At 39.3% G+C, this 26,344-nt stretch overlaps 1 protein-coding gene across 1 annotated transcript in view; it reads left to right on the top strand.

The window, feature by feature from the left end:
* The first annotated feature begins 3,268 nt into the window (after positions 1-3,268).
* Positions 3,269-26,344, top strand: part of Dennd6a (DENN domain containing 6A) — a 50,305-nt gene continuing 27,229 nt past the window's right edge. Inside the window, exons 1-8 of the mRNA XM_059273988.1 lie at positions 3,269-3,568; positions 14,066-14,104; positions 14,206-14,248; positions 19,599-19,711; positions 20,428-20,508; positions 22,898-23,003; positions 24,484-24,563; positions 25,611-25,673. Of these exons, the coding sequence (XP_059129971.1) occupies positions 3,341-3,568; positions 14,066-14,104; positions 14,206-14,248; positions 19,599-19,711; positions 20,428-20,508; positions 22,898-23,003; positions 24,484-24,563; positions 25,611-25,673 (753 nt within the window). The 5' untranslated portion in view covers positions 3,269-3,340. The remainder of the gene's footprint in view (positions 3,569-14,065; positions 14,105-14,205; positions 14,249-19,598; positions 19,712-20,427; positions 20,509-22,897; positions 23,004-24,483; positions 24,564-25,610; positions 25,674-26,344) is intronic.

Raw genomic sequence — 26,344 nt, 5'->3', positions numbered from 1 at the left:
CCTTTGATGTAGTTGAAGACTAGATAGTTTTAATTTTCTTTAGTTATGACAAAAGATAAGTTAGATATGAAACCTTGGATTCACAAATATAAGATAGATAGGATATCTTCTTTAATTTTGCCAAATACAAATAGATTAGTTATTATAAATAGACTAGACAGTGTAACTGTAATTCTTGCTTGATAATTGTTTTGTTATCTGTAATTTTACTACATGAAAGTTAAAACCTTCCTTTTTGAAAAAAAAAAAGAAAAGAGGAAGTGCTGTGGGATGTTCTGTATGTTAAATGTGTTGCTCTGATTGGTTAATAAATAAAACACTGATTGGCCAGTAGCCAGGCAGGAAGTACAGGCAGGACAAGGAGAGAGGAGAATTCTGGGAAGTGGAAGGCTGAGGCAGGGAGATGCTGCCAGCTGCCGCCATGAAAAGTGAGATGTAAGGTACCAGTAAGCCACGAGCCACATGGCAACTTATAGACTAATAGATATGGGTTAATTTAAGATATAAGAACAGTTAGCAAGAAGCCTGAGCCATTAGGCCAACAGTTTAAATAATGTAAGCGTCTGTGTGTTTATTTTATAAGTGGGCTGTTGGACTGCCGGGGCTTGGTGGTACCCGGAGAGAAAAACTCAAGCTACACACCAGGGACAGTATCAAAGTTATAAATATGGATAGAACACAAACCCATACCCACTTCCAGTTTTTCCTGGTGTTTATAGCACTTTTAGTATAAAGGTTTAAGAAGTAGTACTATTAATGTATGTTTTTGTCACAAAACCCAGATGCTCGCTGTCCCTAATTTCTCATCAGACCTATGGCTGTCTTAATAAGTGGTTTTCAGAGTGCACCATTTGGACAAGGTGTCCTTAACCAAATATTATATAAGACAGTGTTCCTGCCAGGAGCGGTGGTGCACACCTTTAATCCCAGCACTCTGGAGGCAGAGGCAGGATCTCTGAGTTCAAGGGCATCCTGGTCTACAGAGCTAGTTCCAGGACAGCCAGGGCTGTTACACAGAGAAACCCTGTCTCAAATAGACAAACAAACAAAGGTAGTATTTCAAAGAATGGTAGTTTGTGCCCACAGGTCAAAGATCCAGCACTGTCAATCAGCTGATCATTAGAGTGTATTAATCATTAATAGTAAAGTAGCATACAGTAAAGTGTATGCAATTAGGGCCATTTGTCTCTTCTTAGTGGTCAGTGAGGCAGGTTAGACATTATCATTTTCATTTACCAGTCCAGAAACTAGTTCTTGGAGCTGCTTGCTACCATGATAATGGATGGAACTACCAGTGGACCACAGACATTTTTTTTTTTATTTCTAGCCTACTCTTCTTTCTAATACAAGACAGTACTGTTTTCTCCAGACAGTGAGTTTAGAACCTTCCTTGAATGCAGATTATGTTTTTCTTTCTGAACTATCCTGGTTCTATGTAACAGGAAGGTTGTTTTAGTCAAAGACAGCTTCTAATGTAAGTGTTGTTCCTAGTTCATGGTGTGTACTATAGAAAGTTTCCAGGTGGGGCTAGGGAGAGAGATGGCTCAGCAATGAAGAACACTTGCTGTCCTTGCAGGAGAGTAAGGACTGGCTCTTGGTACCGACTTGCAACCCTCTTTAACTCTGGTTCCGGAGGATCTGGCACCCTCTTCTGGCCTTAGTGGGCACCAAACTCCACTTCAGTACACATACATACATAAAAAACGCAAAACAGTCATACATATAAAATAAAAACAATAAATGAATCTTTTTAAAAAGTCTTCAGCATACACTACTACTGGTGTCTGAGAATACTTGGCCATATATCCTTGATGGTAAAGTATTTTTGTGTTTAAATGTCTTGCCTGCATTCGTATCTGTGTACCACATGCGGTCCTGGTATCGTCGGAAATGAGAAGAGGGCATCAGATCCCCTGGAACTGGGGTTACAGATAACTATGAGCCGCCATGTGGGTGCTGGGAACTGAACATGGGTCCTCTGCAAAAAGCAGCAAGTGCTCCCAGCCACTCTCCATCCTTCTGTAGTGAGATTCTTATCCATCAGAAAGACCCGGGTTTGAATCTGTTCCGCCACCTTACTAGCTCTGACAGCATTATCACTTGGAGCCCCATTTTGTTCTATGTAAAATGGAAACAATGCTAGCACTGTCTTTTGAGGTTGTCCAGAGGCTCGGGAATGGGAATGAGTGCAAAAGCACAAATACTAGGCTGTTTTTGAAACATACACGGTGTGTATTGTCTTCTATACACTTTCTTATTGGGTATTACTGTGTTTTCTAATTGCTTTCGATGGATAAATCCTGGTAGATACTGAATAAATCCTATTAAGTGGTATCGTGCTGTGCCAATAGTCCATAGCAATTGAACAGGGCAGGTGCCTCCTGAGTGCCCGGTCCAGTGTTGACTGGACTCTGACAAAGTAGTTTGAAACTGTCACCTTTCTCCAGTGCTCAGAGAGCATGGTCCAAAGGTGACTTGACCAACTTGGGTTTCCAAGAAAGTCTGGAGATGTATGAGAGCTGAGTGAGTCAGACAGACCAATAAAGATGGGAGTTGCCTTGGTAGAACAGGTCCAGCCCGAGTGAAAGTACACATCTCTTTATCAGCGATCTGCAGGAGTGAACTTATGCTTGCATTAGAGTTCTTACACTTTTGGGACTAGTCATGTAGCCTCTCAGAACTTCAGTTTCCTTATCGGTGAAGAGAAATAAATTAGCCAGATGTGGTGGCCCATGCCACTAAACCCAGCATCTTGGCAGACTAAGGCAGGAGTACCACAAGGCAGAGGCCAGCTGTGACTACATAGAACATAGCTAAAAAAAAAAAAAAAAAAAAAAAAAAAAAAAAAAAAAAAAAAAAAGACCTACCTAACATTAACAAACAAGATAGAAATATAATGTCCACCTACTCGCGATGATACGTTCAATAGCTTAATACTTGTATTTGAACTTGGCTCATCAACTGGCACAGAGGAATAATAGACACTCGTTACTGTTACCATTATGTTTTAGTAATACTTTGATAACGAACGGTGACATTCCAAGAAACAATTCATCGCTTCGTTGTTGTGGAGGCGAGAAGACGACTCCTGAGCCACTGTTTCATTTTAAAGAGGTGCAACACCAGGAGGCCCTGCAGCCTCCCAGTCCCCGGAGGAGCGGTGGGTGTAGGGAAGGGCAGCGAGCGGCGCTCCCAGGGTCACGTGGCTCGCGGCCTCGCCCCCATCCGGCGGCTCCGGAGCGTCGGTCCGCGGCAGCCCTTGGTGCGCGTGCGCGGGGGGCCTGCGCGCTCTGCGGCGCGGTCCGCGGTGGAGACGGCCGGAGCTGAGAGGGGGTGGCGGATGGCTCTGCGGGGCCCGGAGGTCTTCGGACCCGGTTCCTGCGGGTCGTTGGACGAGGCCGGGGCCGAGGGGCGCGAGGCGGCTGCCCTTGCGGCGGCGGGAGTCGCGCTGGAGGACGATGAGGAGGACGATGGCCGCCGGGGCCTGCTGCGCTGGGACGGCTTCTCGGCCTGGCTACACTGCGTGTGTGTGGTGGGCTTCGACCTGGAGCTGGGCCAGGCGGTGGAGGTGAGGCCGGGCCGCACCCTGTCTCCACCCTTCTTCGCCCGCGAGCCGGGCGCCCGGGTCCTGGCAGCCGCGCATCCGGGCGTGGCTCGCAGCCCCTGCACGGCTCAGCTGGGCGGCGCTCGTCCGGCCCTTCCGTGGGAGGATCGTGGGCTGCGGCTAGGGGTGAAAAGTTCTTTGTAGGCCCCTCCTAAATACTTGTTGATGTTCCTCTTTTTAAAAAAAAAACAAAACAAACAAACAAAAAAAACACAGCAATAACTAAAGGATTTTCTGCACCCAGAAAAGGCTGCAGCAGACAGGATGTTTGCTTGGGACTTTGAAGAAAGGAACAATACCCCCGACATATGGTGAATTAGAGTAGCCAAACGTGCACGTCCAGGCGTGTGGGCGCACAGATTGTATTGTCAGTTGTTCTCACTCATAGATCATTCCACTAAGACCAAGCCAGAATGCTTCTCTCAGCATGCATGTGAAAACCTTTTCCTCTCTTTGTTCCCCTTTTCTGGTTTGGTGTGTCTTCGGGCCCCCATTCCTTCCAGTTCCCTCTCTCCCATTACAAATGGAATCCAGGGACTTCCAACACTAGGCAAGCTCCCCACCCGAGAGCTGTATCCCCATCCCCTGTTGTTTCTTAATACTGACTCTGTTAACAGTTGGCCTGAAACCTAATGTCATAGGGCAAATCGCTGTCTTGTAAATCTGTCAGTTTCCCATTTTTATAACATTTACCAAAAGGCCTTCGAATCTCACTTTTGTCATTGTTTAGCATCCTTTTTTTTTTTTTGGTAGCATAAGAGATTTGTCTTATTTATCCAAGAGAAGCATTATTAGAAAGACGTATGTTCTAAAGTTTTCGATATTTTGCTGTTACTCTTTTGGCGTCAGTGAAAAATTCTAACCTCATTCTAACTTTGGTGGCCTAAGTTGGCCAGGGAAGCTGTTCCAAGGGAGGAACTACTGCTTTTGTGTTCCACCCATCTCTTCGTCTTTTGTGCCGTTGCACAGTTCATTAAATACTGAGTTTTTACTAAGATCTAGGCATTATGCAAGATAGTGGACATACAAATAAAAGGATGCTAGAACCGGCATTTGTAGATTGAGACAAAAGGTGGAGATCCAAGAATTAATCTCAGTAGTCCATAGGATCAAGTTTATTGCCCGACACAAGTATTCAGTAAATATTTGTTGAAAATAGATCTAGTTAGTACATAGAGAAATTCTTTATTTGATTTGAGGCAGGAATAACAATCTCCAAAGACTGAAGACATTTATTTTTTAAGATTTGTTTCTTATTTAATGTGTATGAGTGTTTTGCCTCCATGTCTGTAAGTCAGAACATTTGTGTCTTAAGCCTGTGGAGTCTGGAAAAGGGGGTCAGATTCCCTAGATGTGTAGTTACAGACCGTTCTGGCTACCTGGGTGCTGGGAACTGAACTCAGATCCTCTGGAAGAGCAGCCAGTGCTCTTAACAGCTGAGCCATCTCTCCAGCCCCTGAAGACAATTATTTTATGCTAATTATTTAATGATAAACTGAAATTATATGTGTAGCAAAGTAAAACTTAACTAGAGAGCAGAGGCTGTTGTATTTGGTTACATTAAAAATAATTTTTATGTATGGGTATTTTGCTTATGTGTGTGTCTCTGCACCACATCATGCCTGGTGGACCCAGAGGTTAGAAGAGGGCATCGGGTCCTCTGAATGGGAGTTACAGATAGTTGTGAGCTGCCGCTGAACCCGGTCCTCTTGAAGAGCAGCCAGTGCTCTTACCCACCGAGTCTTCTTTCCAGCCCATTGATTGCTTTTGTGATCTTGTCATTTGGAACATTGCTTTTAACATGAGTTTTTTTTTTTTAAATAAGTGGAATATTTTAATATAGTTGGGATGCTGAAAAAATCTGAATCACTAAAGGGTGCATACTGAGTTTTATTTACCATTGAACAGCAGTTTTCTTTATAAAGTAGTTTTTAGCTTGTTTTTTTTTTGTCTTCCTCAACCTTCAAAAAAAAAGTATCAACAGTACGAACTCCCTTAGAAAATGAATAAGCCAAAATTATGTTTATAGTTAAGTAGACTAGTTGAGTGAATCCTTGGATCTTCTGTTTGAATTTGTGTGCAGATAAGGGTCACTGCTTTAGAAAGTAAGAGTTGTGGTGGCCTGCAGATTGTGGTGCTGCAGACCTGAGGCAGAAGGGTGGCCATAGCCAGCCTGTCCTACAGGTGAGTTCCAGGCTGGTCAAGGCTACACAGGGAGAACATATCCCCCCTCCCCCAATGAGCAACAACAACAAAACAGCACATGTGAGTTGGAGCCACACATTGCTCTGTTTGTGGGATAACAGTAGTACATACACTGTTGCTTTGTGGGGTAAATTGGTGTTGGAAAAACATTCAGAATGATGTGTGAGATTTAACCATGTGTTTTGGGTGGCATTGATTTTCTAAAAATCTTTTTTCTTTTTTTTTTTTTTTTTAAGTAAGGAAACAAATGTAACCAGCTTATCCCAAATCATAATGTTTAGTAAGCCTGGATTTTTGATTCCTTCTGACTCTAAAAGCTTGATTTTCTCTAATATGCAAGCTATCCTGAGTGAGAAATGAAGCTACTCATAGAAATATACCTGGCAGACCTGTGAAATGCCAATGATAACTTAAAATGAGATTCCTAATTTATTCACAATGATAATTTGCCTTCCCTAAAGTATCTCCCTTCATACAATAATATTAAATAAAACATGCTGAGCACTTCTAACCTAGAAATCTGAAATCTAAATGCTTTGAAATCTTAAAACTTTAAAAAAAATGGAATGAATTGTAACTCTTTAGAGCTTTAGATTTCTCATTTAATCAATTCATAAGAGTCCCACTAAGTACTATAGGCTCAATTTTGAGGATAGTGTGATTAAAGTTTTGTTGGTACCTATTATAATAGGAACATTGAGGCTGTTTGAAGAGGCCATAATAGTTGGCTTGTCTATTTCCTATCATGTGCAGAAAATTCTGTATTAGTACGTTTTCTGTAATGATAACAAAATACTGGATACTTGGGTGATATAAAAAGGAAAGAAGGTTATTTAGTCTCAGCCTTAGACGTCTAGTAGCATGGCCGTAACATCTGCTAGCGAGGGTCTCATGGCTCCATTACATTAGGGGGTGGCATTACAGTAAGAACATAAAAAAGGAGAATCACATGGTAAGAAAGAAAGCAGGAGACCATGGGGGCAGGGAGAGTCCTGGTTCCTTCTTAAAATTTAAAAATAAATTTTTAGCAGCCCTGTCATAGGAACCAATCTTGAGACCGTCGTTATTCCTTTCTAGACCACTGTCTCAGCATCACACGGGGACCAAGCCTCCTGCACAGGAACGTTATGTGGATACATAGAAACCATATGCACACAGCAGATTCTGTCAAGTACCTTTTTCATTTTGATTTTTATTATGTATATGTGTAGGTATATGCACAAGAATGCAGGTGCCCTCAGAGGGGAGAGGCATCAGATCCCCCTAGAACTAGAGTTACTCAGGATTGGGAGACACCGGACATGGATTCTGGAAACCAATCTTGGGTCCCCTGGAAGAGCAGCAAGTTCGATTAACCACTGAGTTATTGCTTTATCCCTGTTTAGGTATCTTTTTTAAAGAGATGGATATTCTCGTGCCAAGCATAGTGGTGTGTGTCTGTTGTCCCAGCACTGAGGTGAAGGCAGGAGGGTTAGGAGTTGAAGATTACCCTCAGCTACCTACAGGGTTTGAAGTCAGCTTGGCCTCCATAACCCTTTATCCAAACCTGTGAACATCCCCCCCCCCCAACACACACACACACACACACACACACACACACACACACACACACGGCAAGCAGTTGAGTTCTTGCTGTGTTGCTGAGGTTGATGTCACAAACCTGAGCTCAAGTGATCCTCTTGCTTCTGTCCCCTGAATACCAGGACCACAGATACAGGCTCCCGTGCCCTGTTCTCTGTGAGGTGTCTGTCTGTGAGGTGGTGGTAGTGGAATTATTATTTAAGTCTTCATTATTATGTAATAAAAGAGTTGAATAAGAGCATGCAGTTAAATTTTCTAGAGACTAAGTGAAAACTTTCCAGTGGAAGATGATACTTATTTTGAATCTTAAAACTTAGAAAATTAAAATTTTTACCTCACATAATACAAATTATGTGTATATTCATTTAAAAAACACTGTAGAAAAGAGGAAAAGAAAAAAATCACTTGTTTCATGTCCTGGATAGAAATTGATATGGAAAGTCAAAATAGTTAAACAGTTCTTAAACATGGCCAAAGGAAGTCTCAGGCAAATCCAAAGCATATTTCAGATTAATGAATAGATTTTATACTGATATGGTATGATCTTCAGTTAAATAGAAGGGTGTGATACAGTGTAATCCAGCTTAAAGATACGTGAATAGGTAGGTGAGCATGGTGGTGTGCACCTTTAGTCCTAATCGCCCACAGAGGTGACTTCAAGGCTAGCCAAATCTGCTGATACAGCATAGTGAGTTTCCAGCCAGCCAGGGCTACACAATGAGACTCTATCTCAAAACAAACCAAAAATATGTGAATTTTCTTCTTTGAAAGGAAAGTGTTTAATGATGGTTATACTGGAAGACGGAGAATCTTGAGGTCTCTGGGAGAAAGGCTGTAATTTCCACTTTATGATTTTAAGGTGAATTATTAGCTGTGCCCAGGCACAGACTGTTAGGGGTTATGCTTGTTTTAGCTCAGATATTTGCATATTGTAAGATCTACCCATTTAAAAATCACAGTTCAGTGGTTTTAGTGTTTTCCTAAATCACACGGCTAGCACCACTAATCCGGTTGTAGAACATTTTCATCACTTCTAAAAGAAAACCAACACCTTTTTGCCAGCCTTTGGCAACCACAAATCTATGTGTGACTATAGATTTGCTTCTTGCATATATTTTACATAAATGAAATCACACACATGGCCTTTTCTGTCTTTTTTCACTTTGCATGTTTTCAGGTTTCATCTGTCAGGTGTGTTCAGCCTTTTGATAATACAGTGTAGCCTGGTCATCTACAAAGGTCATACTTGAGAACTGTGGGACCAAGTTACAAAAAAAGTATCTCCAAATGTTTTAAGTAGTTTGTCATTTGGTGGTGTGCTGTATTCATTGCTTTTCCTGGGTGAGAGAAGCTGCTTAAGGTTGGACATGTCAGCACTTCTTTTATTGCTGAAGAGTAGACCATGTGCTTGGATATACCACATTTTGTTTATCTATTCATCATTTGATATAAATTATTTCTACATTGTGACTATTGTGAATGCTGCACAGAATACTCCTGTACTAGTTTTCATATTTTTTCCCTGCTCTTGGTTATGTTCATAGAGGTGAACTTGGTTGGCTATATATAGTATATGTCTTGGTTAGGGTTTCTAGTGCTGTGAAGAGACATCCTGACCACAGCAACTCTTATAAAGGAAAAACAATTAATTGAGGTGACTTACATTTTTAGAGGTTCAATCCATTACCATCATGGTACGACGTGCTGGTGTGCAGGTAGACATGGTGCTGGAGAAGTAGCCAAGTGTCCTACATTTTGACTTGTAGGTCTGTCTCACTGGACATAGCTTGAGTGTATATGAGACTTTTTTTTACATGTGTGTACATGTGATACCACCAGTAACTCATATTCTTAATTATTTCTCTTCTGAGACCACAGACAGTCTTCAGGTGGGAAGGTAGGTGGGTAGGGTCATAGCAGATGCACCTTCTTCTGTAGAAATAGTTCATTTAAAACCACTTTTTGGCTAGGGATGTAATATATATCACACACACACACACACACACACACATTCTGTGTAAAGACAGAGTAGTAAATAAAATGAGGCAGTTCATATATATAATATATATATATTATATGTGTTTATATGGCTATATATGAATATTTTTTCTGAGAAATGTTTTTGTTGTCACACTTAGTCCTTATTTCTGTCTTGTCGTGTAATCACACTCCTTTAGTTGTAACTCAGAAGACTCTAGTACAGTTAACCCATGATGTTCTCCTGTACTTTAATTTTTAAAACACTTTTATTTATTTGTGTGTGTGTGTGTGTATTAAATAAACATTGAAAGGATAGTCCCATAAAACTGATTGTAGAGTTGTTGAAGATAAGTTGTTATAGGCCACTAAATTTGCCAACGTGATTGGGCCCAGCAAACTCTAGATTAATTTAGCTATAATCAGATTATTTTGTTTTTTGAGCCAATCTCACTGTGTTATCCAGGTTGGCTTGGAATCTATATAAAGTCCAGGATGACCTTAAAATCTTCCTTCCTGGGCTTTTCAAGTACTGAGATTCCAGGCACATACCAATTCCCCCAGCTTGTAATGAGATTTACATAAACCATGACTTAAATAGAACCTAGTAGCAATGGTTTTTAGGTGTTATTTCTGCTTTAAAAATTGCAAGTGAAATAATTTGAACATGAAGAAAGGGAGACTTGTGTAGATATAAAAATTATATATTAAATACTGCTGGTTTAATAGAACTGATTTGAGAGTATATCCTCTGGTGGAGCAAAGCTGTTGTTTTGTTTTGTTTTTTAAGTGTCTACTCTGGCTAGAGATGTCTAAGTTTAAAGACAGTAGTAAATAAAACAAGACAATTCTTTTACAAATTCCCATTTAGGGAAAAATTAAACATGATTTTTTTGTTTTTGTTTTTATTGCTAAAAGTGACAAAAGCTTAGCCTAAGATGGCATAAGAAAATATAATTTTGTTTGTTTGTTTGTATTGGCCTCAACCAATAGTAGGCAAACACTGTACCTCTCAAGCTACAGCCCCACCCCTCTTTACTTTTTATTTTGAGACATGTCTCACTCAATTGCCCAGGCTGACCTTGAACTCTCTCTGTAGTAAAGGCCAGTCTTCAACTTAAAATCCTCCTGCCTTAGCTTCTCAAGTAGTTCTGATTATAGACCTGTGACACCAGACCTAGTTGAGGAAACAATTTATTGATGAATACTGTTTCAAAATCCAAAATTAAATGTGACCCAAAGCACAATTAAATTTATCAGTTAAACAACGTTTTTAAGAGTTGGTTTTTCACCACACTTCTCTTTCTCTGTAGATTGATTAAAATAATGTAAAATTTGAACAGCAGGTAAAGTTATTAGAAGCAACACAGCAGAGTATCGTTTTATCAATGGGAAATAGTTAAGAATGTATGTATGTACTTCTTTTCTTACTTTGGAGCTAAGCACAGGACCCAAAACCATTTACATGCTGACAAGTATTCACACACTGAGCTGCAGTGGGAAAGGTGGTGTTGGAAGCAAAGAGTAGTGAAATTTGAAAACAAATCAATTTCATAATTAAATTAGAAAAAGCTCTTAAAATATTAGAAGAAAGTAAGTACTAAAAAATTGAAGACATTGTTTCCTTAATTCCAATGATTTCTGGTCATATTTACAGTAATGTTTTTCTTTACTTTTTCTTCTTATTTTCTTTTCTTTTCTTTTTCGAGACAGGCTTTCTTTGTGTAACAGCCCTGGCTATCCTGGAACTTGCTCTGTAGACCAGGCTGGCCTCAAACTTGCAGAGATCCACCTGCCTCTGCCTCCCGAGTGCTGGGATTAAAGGTGTGTACCACCATTGCCAGGCGCAATAATGTTTTTCTTTAACAGAATTCTTCATCCTGGGCTGGAGAGATGGCTCAGAGGTTAAGAGCACTGGCTGCTCTCCCAGAGGTCCTGAGTTCAATTCCAGCAACCACATGGTAGCTCACAACCATCAATAATGCCCTCTTCTAGCCTGCAGGCATACTGTATACATAATAAATAAATCTTTAAAAAAGAGAGAGAGAATTCTTTATTCCACTTTTTTTTTAATTTAGCATTTGTATTTATGCTACTCCTTTTTTTTTTTTGAGACAATTAATTTTTCAAGTATCTGAAGATGACCTTGAACTCTTGTTACCAAGGAAGACTTTGACCTTGGCTTTCTGTTCTTATCCTCTTGTCTCTGTCCCTAGAATTCTGGGATTATAAGCATGTTTCAGTGTGCTAAGTTGATGTGGTTCTGGAGATCAAACCCAGGGTTGTTGTGGAACATTCCTTTACACTGTGTGAAGATGTGTCACTGTGATTGGTTTAATAAGAAGCTAATTGGCCAATAACTAGGCAGGAGGTATAGGTGGGACTTCTGGACAGAGAGAGTTCTGGGAAGAAAAAGGTAGAGATGCCAGGAGATGCAGAACAAGCAGGATGGACATTATGGAGATGAAGTAATAAAGCCATGAGGCAGCAAGTAAAGTAAATTAATAGAAATGGGTTAATTTAAGTTATAAGAGCTACTTAGAAGCAAGCCTAAGCTATTGGCCAAACTTTCATAATTAATAGTAAGTCTCTGTGCCATTACTGGGGAGCAGACAGTACTGATGAAAAAGGCTGAGTAGACTGACATCTTCTCCATTTTGACTTTTTAAGTGTTGGAATTTGCTCCATAATATACTTTAAAACAAATACATATTACTGTTAAACTTTACTGTGATGTTGGGAAATAAAACCAAGGACCTCAAACATGCTAAATAAATAAATAAATAAATAAATAAATAACCCGATATAATTTCAAAATATAAACCATGTGGTACAATTTAGACAACAGGGATTTTTAAAATGAAAATTAAAGAAGGGCAGTGTAATGATATATGCCTGTAATCCTAGCACTTGAAGACTGAGACAGGAGGGCTGCTTTGAGTTTGAGGCCAGCTTGGGCTATAGCATAAAATCCTCTCTCAAAGAACAACAACAATAAACCAACTGAAAACAAAGCCTCCAAATTCTCAAAAACAAAACAAAACAAAACAAAATCAGGCATGGTAGTTCACATCTGTAATTCCAGCACTCGGGAAGCATAGGCCAGAAGGTCAGGGGGTCAAGACCATCCTTGACTGCATAGCAAAAAAGCTGTCTCAAACAAAACAAAACAACAAAAACTAAATTACAAACTACTTCAAACTGGAAATTTTATAGACTTCTGTGGTAGAATATTATTTTAAGGTGTGTTACTTTTATTTATGTTGTATTTGTTTAACTCTGAAGCTGTGTTACTTTGCCTGTCTAAAACACCTGATGGTTTAATAAAGAGCTGAACAGCCAATAGCTAGTCAGGAGAGAAAAATAGGTGGGGCTGGCAAGCAGAGAGAGTATATAGAAGGAGAAATCTGGGGAAGAAAGAAGTTGCCAGAGAAGGAGGATGACTTTAGGGGCCAGCTACCCAACCACCCAGCTACACAGCCAGACATGAAGTAAGAAGGAAAGAAAAGGTATACAGGAATAGAGAAAGATAAAAGCCCAGAGGCAAAAGATAGATGGGATAATTTAAGGACAGCTGGCTAGCAATAAGCCAAGCTAAGGCTGGGCATTTGTAATTCAGAATAAGCCTCTGTGTGTGTGATTTATATGAGAGCTGTGTGGTGGACCCCCAAAGAGCAAAAGAGCCAAAACAACCAAGAACAAACCTCTGAGTCATAATACCTAGTATATAGGAAATATTAAATTGTGGGTCTATGTATACATTTGTGGGCCTCTCAATCTCAGACAGCTTGGTGTGGGATATATGAGGTTCTGTCTCAGAACAAAAACAAGAAACTAGAAAGAAGTGCTGAAGTATTGAATGCTTACTTTCTTGAGGAGATAAGGGTTTTTTTTTCTTCTTCTTCTTTCTAGAACTTTTGTGAGACTGAGTTGTGCTGTAGCCCAACCTGCCCTGAAACTTACTATGCAGCCCAGGCTAGTCTCAAACCCTGCCTCAGCCTCATGCATGTTGAGATTATAAGTTTGTGCTGCCACACCAAGCTAGAACTCGCTTTTTAATCACTTGTGCAAGTGGTTGATCTGCAGGATGAATGCTCTTGAGTCTTCTGTTGACTGTTGCTGGTTCTGGCGTGGACTTGTCTAGCCACTGCAGGTACTAAACTAGGAAAATACTTCATGAGTATTTAAAGGAGTGAGGGGTATGTGGTTAGGATAGGCTTTATGATAGAGACTTTTTAAATTTCAGGTAATTTTTTCCTTGTCATTTTTCTCTTAAGTATTTGATATATAGTACTCATGGAATCAACTGAAAAGTATTATTTCTTGAACAGGTATGAGTTGAAATATGGATTATATTTTCTTTCCATTTTAAATTTCAAACAGAAAGAATGAGTTTAGATTTCACCAGTCTTAGAGATGATTTTGATATAATTTTTAGACTAATATAAGTTTTACTTTCTTTTTTATTTTGTTACTAAAAAATATTTGTTTCTGTTTGAGACAGTCTGACCATGTTTTCTGGGCTGTCCTGGAACTAGCAGGCTCAAGGTATCCTCTTTACTCAGCCTCGAAAGGAGCTGTGACTATAGATGACATCCCAGCATCAGCTGTGATTTCTTAAGAACTTTTTGGCCACAGCCTGCTAGAATTTTAGAAGTACCCATTGTATGCTGACGTAGTTTAACCTTTTTCTTCCAGGTAATTTATCCTCAACATTCCAAACTTACTGATAAAGAAGTAAGTGAATATGTTTCTCTGTAGAGTCTACTGTTATATTTTGCTTGTTTTTATTGGAGTGTGTGTATGCCAGCAGTGATAGCTCTTGTTTTCTTTTTCAGAAAACCAATATTTGCTATTTGTCCTTTCCAGACTCAAATTCAGGTGACTATTTATCATATAATGTTTCTCTTGAATCTTGAACTAATATGGGTTATAGTCTTCATATATGACAAGATGCCAATATGGCACATTGGAATGCATACTCAGTTTTAGCTCAACACATCAATGATTTTGAGTTTTTGTTTAATGATACGTTGTTGATTTCACTTTTTTCAGCTCTTAAAGTAACTGTGAAAGCATGATGAGATAAAACATATGAAGAGCAATAAATTCTAAAATAAAGGTAGCATAGTATATTTGGTAACTTAAAGTGTATAGTTTATTTTCAGTTCAGAACTTAGGAATTTGCCTGGAACTGTGCAAAGGCAGTAAAAAAAAATTTTTTTAAATGTGTGTATAGCTGAACATGGGTTTATGCACATGAGTGCAGTGCTCTCAGAGGCCAAAAGAGGTCAGCAGATTCCCTGGAGCTGGAGCTAGAGGCAGTTATGAGCCAGTGTGGTCCTCTAAAAGAGCAGTAAGCACTCTTAACCACTGAGCGATATCTCTAGTTCCCGATATTCTAAAAATTCACAAACCAGCAAGAATATAGTTGTGAAATTGCTCTCATCAATTATTTGCATTTGTTTATATGAGTTGCTGCTTCATGTAAAGCTCTTGAAATAGTGCTTAGTTTATAGAACCATGTACACATTTTCCTATTATTAAGCTTACTTTCTCTGGTTCCTATGAGCTGTGCTTGTGTGGTCCTGATCATTGACATCTCTCAGGCTACCTCTGTGTTTTACTTTTAAAACAGCTTCATAAACTTAAAGTAACCAGAACATTCAGTTCCTCAGGCCACACACAGAACCTTAAGGAAGAGTTACTCCAGTTTCCTTTTCTTTTGTGGTTATTTCTAATGTCCTGACAGTTCAGGCCAATTAATTTGATTTGGGAGATTTGAAAGATTACTATTAATTTTCTTTCTGCATAAATGCTTGCAGTTTTGTTTTTTCTCCAATATTATGTGGAGCTCTGCCTTGGTGAGAGACGTGAAAGAAAACTAATTTCTTAGTAAAATAGATACTGCTGTGGGTCAAGTCTTTTGTCCTGATCTGAACTGATTAGAACTGGTTTTTGTCCATAATGATATCATGACAGAGAAGTTGTCTGACTCTATTCTTATTTCATTTAACATTTTCCTTATGAAGTCTACGTATACAGTGCTGAATGTAGTGAGTGTTGGTTTGGATTTCTAGCACTCAAAGTGAGCTAAAATGTGTGGCTTGCAGGATGAATTGACTTTCTGTGATTGGAATCCCAGTTGATTGTGTAATATCCTATCAATCTATAACTGGCTGTCATAGGTCTCTTCTTTTTTTCTCTCTCTGTGTGTGTGAGATGTGTGTAGTTACACATACCATGGCAGGCATGGTCAGAGGACAACTTCATAGAATTCATTCTCTCCTACCATTTTAAGTGGGTTCCACAGGTCAGTCTCAGGTTTCTTGGCTTGGGCAGCAAGTGCCTTTACTCTCTGAGCCATTTTACTGGCCCAAGATTGTTACCTCTTGCTGGAGATGGCATTGACTTAAATCATCATAAACAAACTTTGCTAAATAATCTTTAACTCCTATAGTTTTTCATATATATGTTTACCTTCCCACAGTTTATTACTTCTAGAAGGCCAAGCTTTTTAATGGATCTGGAATTTAATCTCTGCTAAAATTGTATGTAAGCTCCCAGATCTAACTTCCTTTGGGGTGTCAACTTTTTCTGTAAAGTTTTCATAAACATGTGAAAGTAAGCCAGTTTTCCGAGACAGAGTCTCTCTTTGCAGCCTTGACTGTCCTGGAATTCTCTTTGTAGAACAGGCTGACCTCAAACAGAGGTTCACCTGCCTTGGCCTCCTAAGTTCTAGGATTAAAGGCTTATCGACATGTGCAACTAAATCTTTTCTATTATTAATATTTTATTGTTCAATTTAATGTATAGATCCTAGCCACTAAACCCCAGAAACTAGAGGATAAACTTCCCTTCTCCTCCAAACATCAAGGCTAAAAAAGGTTAATTTCATGGTATTTTGACAGCCTTTAAAATTTTTTAATTTATTTAATTTTTATTTGTAGTACTGGAAATTGAACCTAGGATCTTGTGCATGCCAGGCAAGAACTCTACCACTGAGCTACTTGATAGCCTTATTTTGTTTTGTTTTTGTATGTGTGTGAGAGAGGAACAGGGTTTCCTCTGCTCTGGCTGCCCTGGAACTCTCTATGTAGACCAAGCTGGCCTGAACTCACAGAGATCCACCTGACACTTGATAGCCTTTTTGATAACTTATTTAATAGTATCTGTGTGGATCATTTTTTTCTTTTTGTAAGTTTAAACTCAAGTGTAAATCTATGTAAATAAAAATTCTAGTAGTTTAGGCATATGAATGACCTACAGATTTTTTCAATGTCTTTTTAATAAGCTGCCCATCAAATGAATTATGTTTTATTTTACTCAAAGCATGGTTGGAACATATAAGTGAGATTGGGAAAATGATATTGAAAACAGCATCTTGATAGTCTAACGAGCATGCTCTAGAGAGCATCTCAGATCCCAGAGCCCATGGTGGTTATCCGAATGTTTTTCCTCTGTGTCTTGCAAATGGAAGTTATAATTACTGTGCCAACTTTGAGATTGATTTAAAATTTCCAAAATAGTGTTTATTGCTGTGGAAGGAAGTCTTGGCACAGCAGAGCAGATTTTAGGAAAGAGTCATAAATCAAGATTTCCTTTCCATGATATACCACCCCCGCCCCACCCCACCCCGCTCCAAAAAAAAAAAAAAAGTAGAATAGCATTTTAGACTGTATGAAAACTACACAGGAGAAAAATGCTTTTACAATTCATAGTGAATTAGTTTGCCAATCCTACAACATTCCCTTCATGTACATTTTAAATCTTCATGATTTTATAAAACAAACAACAAAAATACTTGGGCTTGTTCTTGCCTTTTGAGTGCATTTTATCTGAGTATGAGTTTAAAGTGTGCTTGCCCTCAGTTACACATGCCAGACTTTCCTCATTATTTACCAGTATCACCATCTGAATGCAGCCATGTTGAGTACTCAAGGGCAGTAATCTCCATATTTTAGATATGTCAAAGGAAAAACTTAGTCTCAGAGAGAATTTTAAGTAGTGGTGAATTCAAGGACGACAGTCTTCATTGTGGGTAGACTTGGCTTGCAGACAGTATTTGTGTTTAGCAGCAAGGACACTGTAATATACAGCTTATAGTATCTATGTTGAAGGGCCTTTTTTTTAAATGTCTTTTGTAAAATGCAAGCTAAACAAAATGTCAGAAAAGGGAAATTTAAAAATATCAGTAAAACAAAATATAACTATAAATTTGCCACACTAGTATCAGACTGCTAGAAAGCTTTTAAGTGTATTCAACTTACATATTTATTTGGTCATGTGTCAGTAGCAAGTTTATGGACTGGTGTTAGTGTAGAGGTTACGCTAATACACTTCTACACTTCTGTACTTTTTAAATTTTATTTATTTTTATTTTATGTGCATTGGTGTTGGCCTGCATGTATGTTTATATGAAGGTGTCATCTCTTGGAACTGGAGTTATAGATAGTTGTGAGCTGCCATGTGGGTGCTGAGAATTGAACCCAGATTCTCTTACCTAACTGGCTTTTGAAAAGATTGAACAATTATGACATTTATGTTTCCTATTTAGAATGTTATATAAGGAAAATAAAAAAGTAGTTACATATGTAATTGTAAAAATATTGAGCATTATTATATTCTAACATATTGGGAAAAATCTAAGTGATTACTGCAAGTATTTAAATTTTAATTTAATATAATTTTAAAAACTCTTTCTCTGTGTGTATGTGTGCGCATGTACACGTTGGTGCACATGTGCCACTGTGCTGGCATGCATTGGTGGAGGCCAGAGGACAGTTGTCAGGGCTCAGTTCTCTACTTCATCTGTGGGTTCTGGGGACTGACTGCCATGTTCATCAGGCTTGAGTATAAAGTGCTTTCACCTGCCAAGTCATTGTACTGGGTTAGCCATTTCACCAGCTGGCATGGGTTTTAATGAGCTAAATTTTAGAGTTTAATGGTTTTTTAAAGTAATTATTGCCTGACAAGTTTAATTAAAATTTGCATTTTTAGAGGCTTGCTAAAATGATTAAAGTTGAAAATTAATTGTTAATCACATGATTAAGATAATAAGTTGATTACTTGGACTCTTACTGAATCTTGCATATTATGCATTTTTAAAGGAGCTACCCATTGTGAAATGTACAACATACAGGACCAATTAATATAACTTTGCTAGAACCTCCTCAAGCCTCTTGTGACTCCTCGGCTCCCTCCTCCACGTGTAGCCACTGATTGTTAGAATAAAGGCTTCATATTTTCCTTCTTATTATTTTCTCATCACTGGGTCATGTATCCCAAAACACTACAGCTTTGTCTACTTTTAAGAGTTTCTGTATTTGGAAACTGGGGCCGTGGTTTAGTGGATGTAGTGTTTACCTAGTATGCGAGAGTCCCTGTGTTCACTGCCCTGTACTACATAGAATTGGCATGATAGCCTAACTGTAATCACAGCACTCGGGAGGTAGGGGCAGAAGGATCAGGACTTCAAGGCTGCTGCATAGCAAGGTGAGGCCAGCCTGAGCTACATGAGACCCTAGCTCAGAAAGATTTTAAAAAACTTCTGTATACATGGATATGGTGGCACACGCCTTTAATCCCAGCACTTGGGAGGTCAAGGCAGGCAGATTGCTGAGTTCAAAACTAGCCTTGTCTACACAGACAGTTCTGGACATCCACATAGTGAGACCTTGTCTCAAAATCAAAACAGAAAAACAAAAGTTCATATAGACGTAGATTTGAACAAGAGGGGTGTGTGTGTGTGTGTGTGTGTGTGTGTGTGTGTGTGTGTTTAGCTTTGTTTATATTTGTGAGACGAGATCATATGCAGACAAATTAAAGCAGTGGCACTGGGAAATGAAGCAGGAAAGCATGCAGAAACACTTAGGAATTAAGATGGGCTTTTCCCTCTAACTAGCAAGGTGTCTTTGAGCAAGTCTTAATTTATTTTGTTTGTGTTTTTGAGACACGGTCTCATTCTGTAGCTCTTGATGTTCTAGAGCTCACTTTGTAGACCAGCTTCAGACTCCAGGACCCACCTGCCTCTGCCTCCCAAGTACCAGGATTAAAGGTGTGCACTGCTACTCCTGGCTAATTCCTAGAAATTTCAAGCTGTCTTTTCTTCTCTTAAACATGAAGAACTGTGTTTACATTATTTGTGAAGTCCTTTCACTTTAATATTGATGAGACTGGATAAATGTCACCCGAAGCCATCCTGACTGGCTCTCCCTTTTGTTTTCATTAGGTTGTCTTGGAGACACCCAGTTTTGTTTTAGATTCCGGCAGTCTTCTGGGAGGAGGGTATCCCTGCACTGTCTCCTCGATCAATTTGACAAAGATTTACCAGTTTACTTAAAGGTTGGAAAAATGTCCATGTGAGAGGAAACGTTATAACTTGTTGCTGTAGAGCTAGTATATTCAGTCACCTTTGACAGCATTTCATTATTGTGTGCCTTTTCGGGGGGGGGGGGGGCTACTCTGTTATCTATCTGGGTTTCTCCAAGAAAGACTAAATGGTAAGGATTCAGTATGTGAGTGAAATTACTCTGAAGTTACTATTCTGGAAATGATGCCATTGTCAATTATAAAAGTCGATTAGCTGGGGAGGAGCTTTGCTTGTTGTGATCTATTGAGATGTGCAGGTGGAGTGACATTATACAGTAAATACAGTCATACTTGAGGAGTCTTCCTGTGCAAGTACCTCAGATTTTATTATAACTATAGGTATTTACTACAAAATCTAAGAAACAATGTAGCATTGGGGAAAATACTGAAATTGATGGTTTTCTGATTATAGTTTGCTGATTTAGATGTGAATAAAGAACATAAGCTAACGGGTTCCTAGAGAAAATCCTGTCTCTAGTTCTTAGGGTACGGTTTTAATCTTTGGGCAAGTTGACAGGTTCTTTATTCTCCTGAATTTTGTTTGTTGGTAGGAATGTATGACTAGCTTTTGTGTGTTGCTCACATATTGACTTGGGTTATTAAGGAAGTCCACTGGTACTGTTAAAGGCTATCTATACATATGTATATACATACGTACATACACACAATTTTTATTTCTTCTTTCATAGAAAGATCCTGCATATTTTTATGGATATGTGTATTTTCGACAAGTTCGAGATAAAACTCTTAAAAGAGGCTACTTTCAGAAGGTAATTTTTATATGAACTATTAATATTTTTTATGTTGTGATTAGAAAAGTGAAGACTGGACTCGATGGTATCTGCCCATGGTCTGAACACTTGGGAGGTGGAGATAGAAGAAGCAGGAATTTGAGGCCAACCTGGGCTACATGAGACCCTGCCTCAATTCCCCACCCTAAAGTAGGAATATTTAGACTTAATAATGTCTAAGGTTTTTATGTTTTACCTGTGCTTTTTTGATTATAGGCATCTGCCTCCTCTTATTTATTTATTTGGACAGGGTCTGATTATATATATATATATATATATATATATATATATATATATATATATATATATATATATATATATATAATCAACACCCTGGTTGTTCTGGGTGCTGAGATTAAAGGGGTGTGCCACTATGTTTTGTAGTTTTGTTTTGTTTTTTAATTTATTTACTATGTATATAGTGTTCTGCCTGCATGCCAGAAGAGGGCATCAGATCTCATTATAGATGGCTGTGAGCCATCATGTGGCTGCTAGGAATTGAACTCAGGACCTCTGGAAGAGCAGCCAGTGCTCTTAACCTCTGAGCCATCTCTCCAGCCCATGTTTTGTAATTTTTAACTGTTGTACTGTCGCTGTCTCTGTACTAGACTTCTGATAAGCTGTAGTGTTTCAATTAATACATGGGAGAGTTCTCCTGTATTTTGACATTGGAGAATAAGGGAGAAAATAAACAAGTGGTAATGATCTTACAACCCAGGAAACCTACAGTTTTTTTTTTCTTTTTTTGATGATTCAGTAAGTAAAATTAGCAACACCTTTGCCATATTGCTTCCAACCTACATGACAGTCTTTTTCATAAATTAAAGGAAAATGAATCAGTCCTGCCTAATGTGAGCTATTAGGACATACCTTCTCCATCTGTCATCAGGATGTTCAGTGCCCATCAATTGATGCTAGATAGAAAGGTAGAAAGTATAATTTGAAGGCGGAAGATGGCTCAACTGTTAAGAGTATTTACTGCTGTTGCAGAGGATGCCAGTTGACTTCCCAGCGCCCACACTAGACAGCTTACAACTACCTATAATTCCAACTCCAGGAGATCTGAAGCCCTCTTCTGACCTTCGTGGACACCCACACATATACACATAAATAAAAATAAAATCTTTAAAAAAAAGTCGCATCTTTGAAGGAAAAAGAACTACACTTAAAATCAGTGTAATTTGTATCTAAAGTTATACTAGAAGTTGCATTTTTTAAATTTTTTTCAAGACAGGGTTTCTCTGTGTAGTTTTGGTACCTCTCCTGGATCTCGCTCTGTAGACCAGACTGGCCTTGAACTTACAGAGTTCTGCCTGGCTCTGTTCCCGAGTGCTGGGATTAAAGGCGTGCGCCACCACCGCCCGGCAAAGTTGCAGTTTTTAAGTGTGTAGCTAGGTTAGGACAGCTGGACGGTAGAACTAACAGTCATAGGAATTTGGGCCAAGCATCACAGTTTGTTTTTTCCTTAGTAGAAAGACTTCATGTGGCTAATTTTTGATATTGCAGTGTTATCGACAATAGGTCGGTATCTTAATTTGTTTCTACTGCTGTGATAAAATGCCCTGACCCAAACAAGCTTATGTAGCTTATGTTAGTCCTAGTTCTGGGTTCTGTATAGTCCACCTTTGTGGAGAGGTCACAGTGGCAGTAGCTTGAGACACTGACGACTTGCACCCCATATGATTGCATCCATAGCCTGCTCAGCCTGTTCTTTTCACTCTTAGTTCAGGACCCCTGCCTAGGGAATGGTTTCACCCACAGTAGGTGGGTCTTTCTTTTTTTTTTTTTTTTGGTTTTTCAAGACAGGGTTTCTCTGTGTAGCTTTGCGCCTTTCCTGGAACTCACTTGGTAGCCCAGGCTGGCCTCGAACTCACAGAGATCCGCCTGCCTCTGCCTCCCGAGTGCTGGGATTAAAGGCGTGCGAGGTGGGTCTTTCTTATTTAGCATCATGAAGTTAATCTCTACAGACATAGGCCAGCCTGATACAGAGGGTCACTCCTTGATACTCTCTTCCCAGGTAGTTATAGATTGTCTCAAGTTGACGGTTCAAACTAACAGTTATGCTTGGCTCTTAATGTTGTCCATTATATTAGTTTGTTTGTGGGGGGAACTTGTTTACTTGAGAGCAGGAACATCTGTGATATGCCTTTAGTTCTTAAAGTATAATAATAAGGTTAAACTTCTTGCGTTCCCCAGTTATGGCTTTGTGTTTTCTTTTAACCTTGTACTATAAAAACCTTTTAATTTCAAAATCCATACATTTTTTTGCTGAATTTTAGCTCATTAATAATTGTTCATGCAAAACTAAATGCAAACAAATTATAATCATTAGGCATTAAAAAAACTTTTGTCCCCTTTCTTTCTTCAGTCGTTGGTTTTGATCAGCAAACTACCTTATATTCATTTTTTTCACACCGTACTCAAACAGATAGCACCAGAGTATTTTGAAAAAAATGAACCTTACTTGGAAGCAGGTAAGTTAAATATTACATTAGTTATGTATTCTGTGTGCAAGTGTATCTCTTCATGTGGGCAAATCCACGTGTTCAGATGCATGTGTTTGCAAGTGCACATGCCAGTCTGTGAGCGTGTGTGTGGAAGCCAGTGGTCAAACTTTTGTGATATTCCTCAGGAGCAGTTCATCTTGATTTTTGAAATAGGGTCTCTTACTGAGACCTGGGGCTTTCTAATAAGGCTCGGCTGACTGGCCAGTGAGCCTCAGTGAGCTTCCTTCTCCTCCCCAGTGCTTGAATTACAACCATGCATCATTCCCATGCCTGACCTTTTCCGTGAGTTCTGGGGATCAAACTCAGTTCCTCATGCTTGTGCAGCAAGCACTGTACTGACTTTCTGCCCCACCCCCCACCCCCCACCCCCACCGTGTGTGTGTGTGTGTGTGTGTGTGTGTGTGTGTGTGTGTGCAGGTGTATCAGATCCCTTAGAGCTAGAGTTACAAGTGGCTGTGAGCTGCCTGACATGGGTTCTGGGAACCAACCTTTGGTCTTTTGGTAGATCTGTTAGCACTCAACAATTGAGCCATCTCTTCACCTCCAATTAATGAAAGAGTTTTAATAAAGTGGAAGTTGATAGTCTAAAGAATCAGAAGAGGATTTAAGACTTACATGATATGAGAGAGATACAAAGTTTTTGGTCTGGCGTCTTTACCTATAAATACCAAAAGTGCTATGTGGTCCTATCTACTGTAACAACATAAATGATGTTTATTAGAGTTAGGAATACAGTTTTCAACTGATAGTTCTTGGAGTACTATTGAACAGAAATCCTTAGTGTGCAGCATTTTAGTAGTTCAAAAATACGTAAGAAAACTGGCCTCAAACCTATTTGTCATTCAACAGGTTTTTCCTTTTAATTAAAAAACATACATTGGGCTGGAGAAATAGCTCAGTGGTTAAGAACACTGACTGTTCTTCCAGAGGACTTGGGTTCAGTTCCCAGCATCCATGTGGCAGGTCACAGCTGTCTGTAACTCCACTTTTAGGGGATCTGATGCCCTCACCCAGACATACATGAAGGCAAAACACCACTTTGTGTGTGTGTGTGTGTGTGTGTACGTGTGTACACCTGAGGGGAGACCAGAAAGGGCATCAGATTCTTGGAGATGGAGTTGCAGGTGGTTGTGAGTTTCCTAACATCAGTGCCAAAAACCAAACTCAGGTCATTTGCAGGAGCAGGAAGTCCTCTTTAACTGTTGAGCCATTTCTCATGCTCCCATTGAACAATTAACATACATACATATATATATATATATATCCTAGAACCTAGTATTTCTGAAAGAATTGTAAGTAAAATATTTCATCACTTTTAATTTACTTTATCTGCTGTTATTACTATTATGTTTCTCCCATGTTACAAAAGAAGTCTTAACTTGCAGTGTCCATTTTAAATATTTTAATTTTCCACTTCCATTAAGAAAATATTTTGTTACATTTTCAGCTTGTAATGATGTTGACCGATGGCCTGCCCCAGTGCCAGGGAAAACATTGCATCTGCCTATCATGGGGGTAGTAATGAAGGTAACAACTTACCACTCATTTGTCTGCCCTTTAAAGAACTCTCTAGAGACCTCACACATGGGTTTTGGTTTTTAGCATCCTATGACATCTAGTAGTACTACTGCCTTTGCTGCTATTATTGCTGTGAGGCATTATAGCACACCACAGGTTATCCTGCTTCACAAAATCCTTCATACAATTCCAAGCCCTTCCAGTCAGACACTGCACCTTGTAGAGTTTGCATGGGAATGTTAAATTCTGCAGTATGGGTGGTAAGCAGAAACAGAACAGTTGTATTGAGTGTGAATTGCTGAAAATTAAGATAAACTAGAAAAACCAATGGTTTTCAGGTCTAAATGGTCTTTAACATTTAATGTCAGGCCAAGCATGTTTATCTTGGAATATTCTGTTACAGTGAGGTTTTTTCTTTTTCTTTTCATTGTTTTTCTCTCTATGTATCAGGGATTGAACCCAGAGCTTCACAAGTGCTAGGCAAGTGCTTTACCACTGAGCTATATTCCCAACCCACTGTCTTGTGTTTAATTGAATTTTCTCTCAGATTTTGTGTGAATGTACTCAGGTTCTTTGCAATTCAAGTATTTGTGACATTGGCTTTATTCTTCAGGGTGTTCCTTTAGATTTGCTTGTTTTGTATCCCCCAACCCCTTTGGCAAACATAAAAAATAATACTGATAGCACTGAGTTGAGAGTTCCCATGGTTTCCTGTGGGATTTATACACAGATTTGGCAGGCTTGAGAGGGTGTGTTTGGGTGTGTGTATATTATGAAGCAGAGACTGGAAAGATAAGCAGGAAGCTCTAGGAGGCTGGAGTCCTGACTTTGTTTTTCAGCACATTTGCTTCTTGGAGTTTACTGATCTCTGTTCACTTGGAAACTTTGGTTCCCCATTTATGCTGTAACTAAAAATGAATATCGTTAGTTCTGAAACCAGAAATAAATACTTGGTGTTTACAGCATTTTAGACGTGCTGAGTGTGTGTTTTTTAGCAGCCAGATAGAGCACTTCTCATACAGATGAAGGTGATAACCTTCTCTCTCTGTCTTTAAGGTCCGGATTCCCACGTGTCATGACAAGCCTGGGACCACTCAGATGGCGCAGTTAACTCAGCAGGTACTGTGATGCCAAGACCCCCGCAGTGGAGGCTCGGGCCTGTTACACATTTCTGAGCACACTGAAACACCCACTACTTTTTTGGTTAATTGGTGAGAAACTTTACCATTTCTTGGCTTTTGTTGTTGTTACTACCACAGTAGGTCCTGCAGAACCCAGAGTTTATGTTGTAATTGTGAGGACAAAAGGACTGTAAATACTTTTTAAAGGAGGTTTGATTCTGGAAAAGGTTTTCTCTTAGAAAGGTAGCCAACAAGCCGGGCGGTGGTGGCGCACGCCTTTAATCCCAGCATTTGGGAGGCAGAGCCAGGCGGATCTCTGTGAGTTCGAGGCCAGCCTGGGCTACCAAGTGAGTTCCAGGAAAGGCGCAAAGCTACACAGAGAAACCCTGTCTCGAAAAACCAAAAAAAAAAAAAAAAAAAAAGAAAGGTAGCCAACAGACTCCTAATTTTAGAAGACTCAGTCAAAAGGATTCGGAACTTTTATTTTTCTGAAAGCAGTTTCTGTTCATCAGTTGGTTTGACTCTATTACCATTCCCTTTGTTCTTTGAGTAAAGCTCGAGAACAGCAGGAAAACTGATTGTGCTTGTTGCGTAGATCCTAGTGTTAATGGCAGGCTGAGTTGCAGTTGTGACCTGGTCTCACCTCTGGCCATTGGGTTGGTGCTTACC

This window comes from Peromyscus eremicus, chromosome 9 (assembly GCF_949786415.1).
Source record: "Peromyscus eremicus chromosome 9, PerEre_H2_v1, whole genome shotgun sequence".
Taxonomy (NCBI): domain Eukaryota; kingdom Metazoa; phylum Chordata; class Mammalia; order Rodentia; family Cricetidae; genus Peromyscus; species Peromyscus eremicus.
This window is presented reverse-complemented; position numbering and strand designations above follow the sequence as displayed.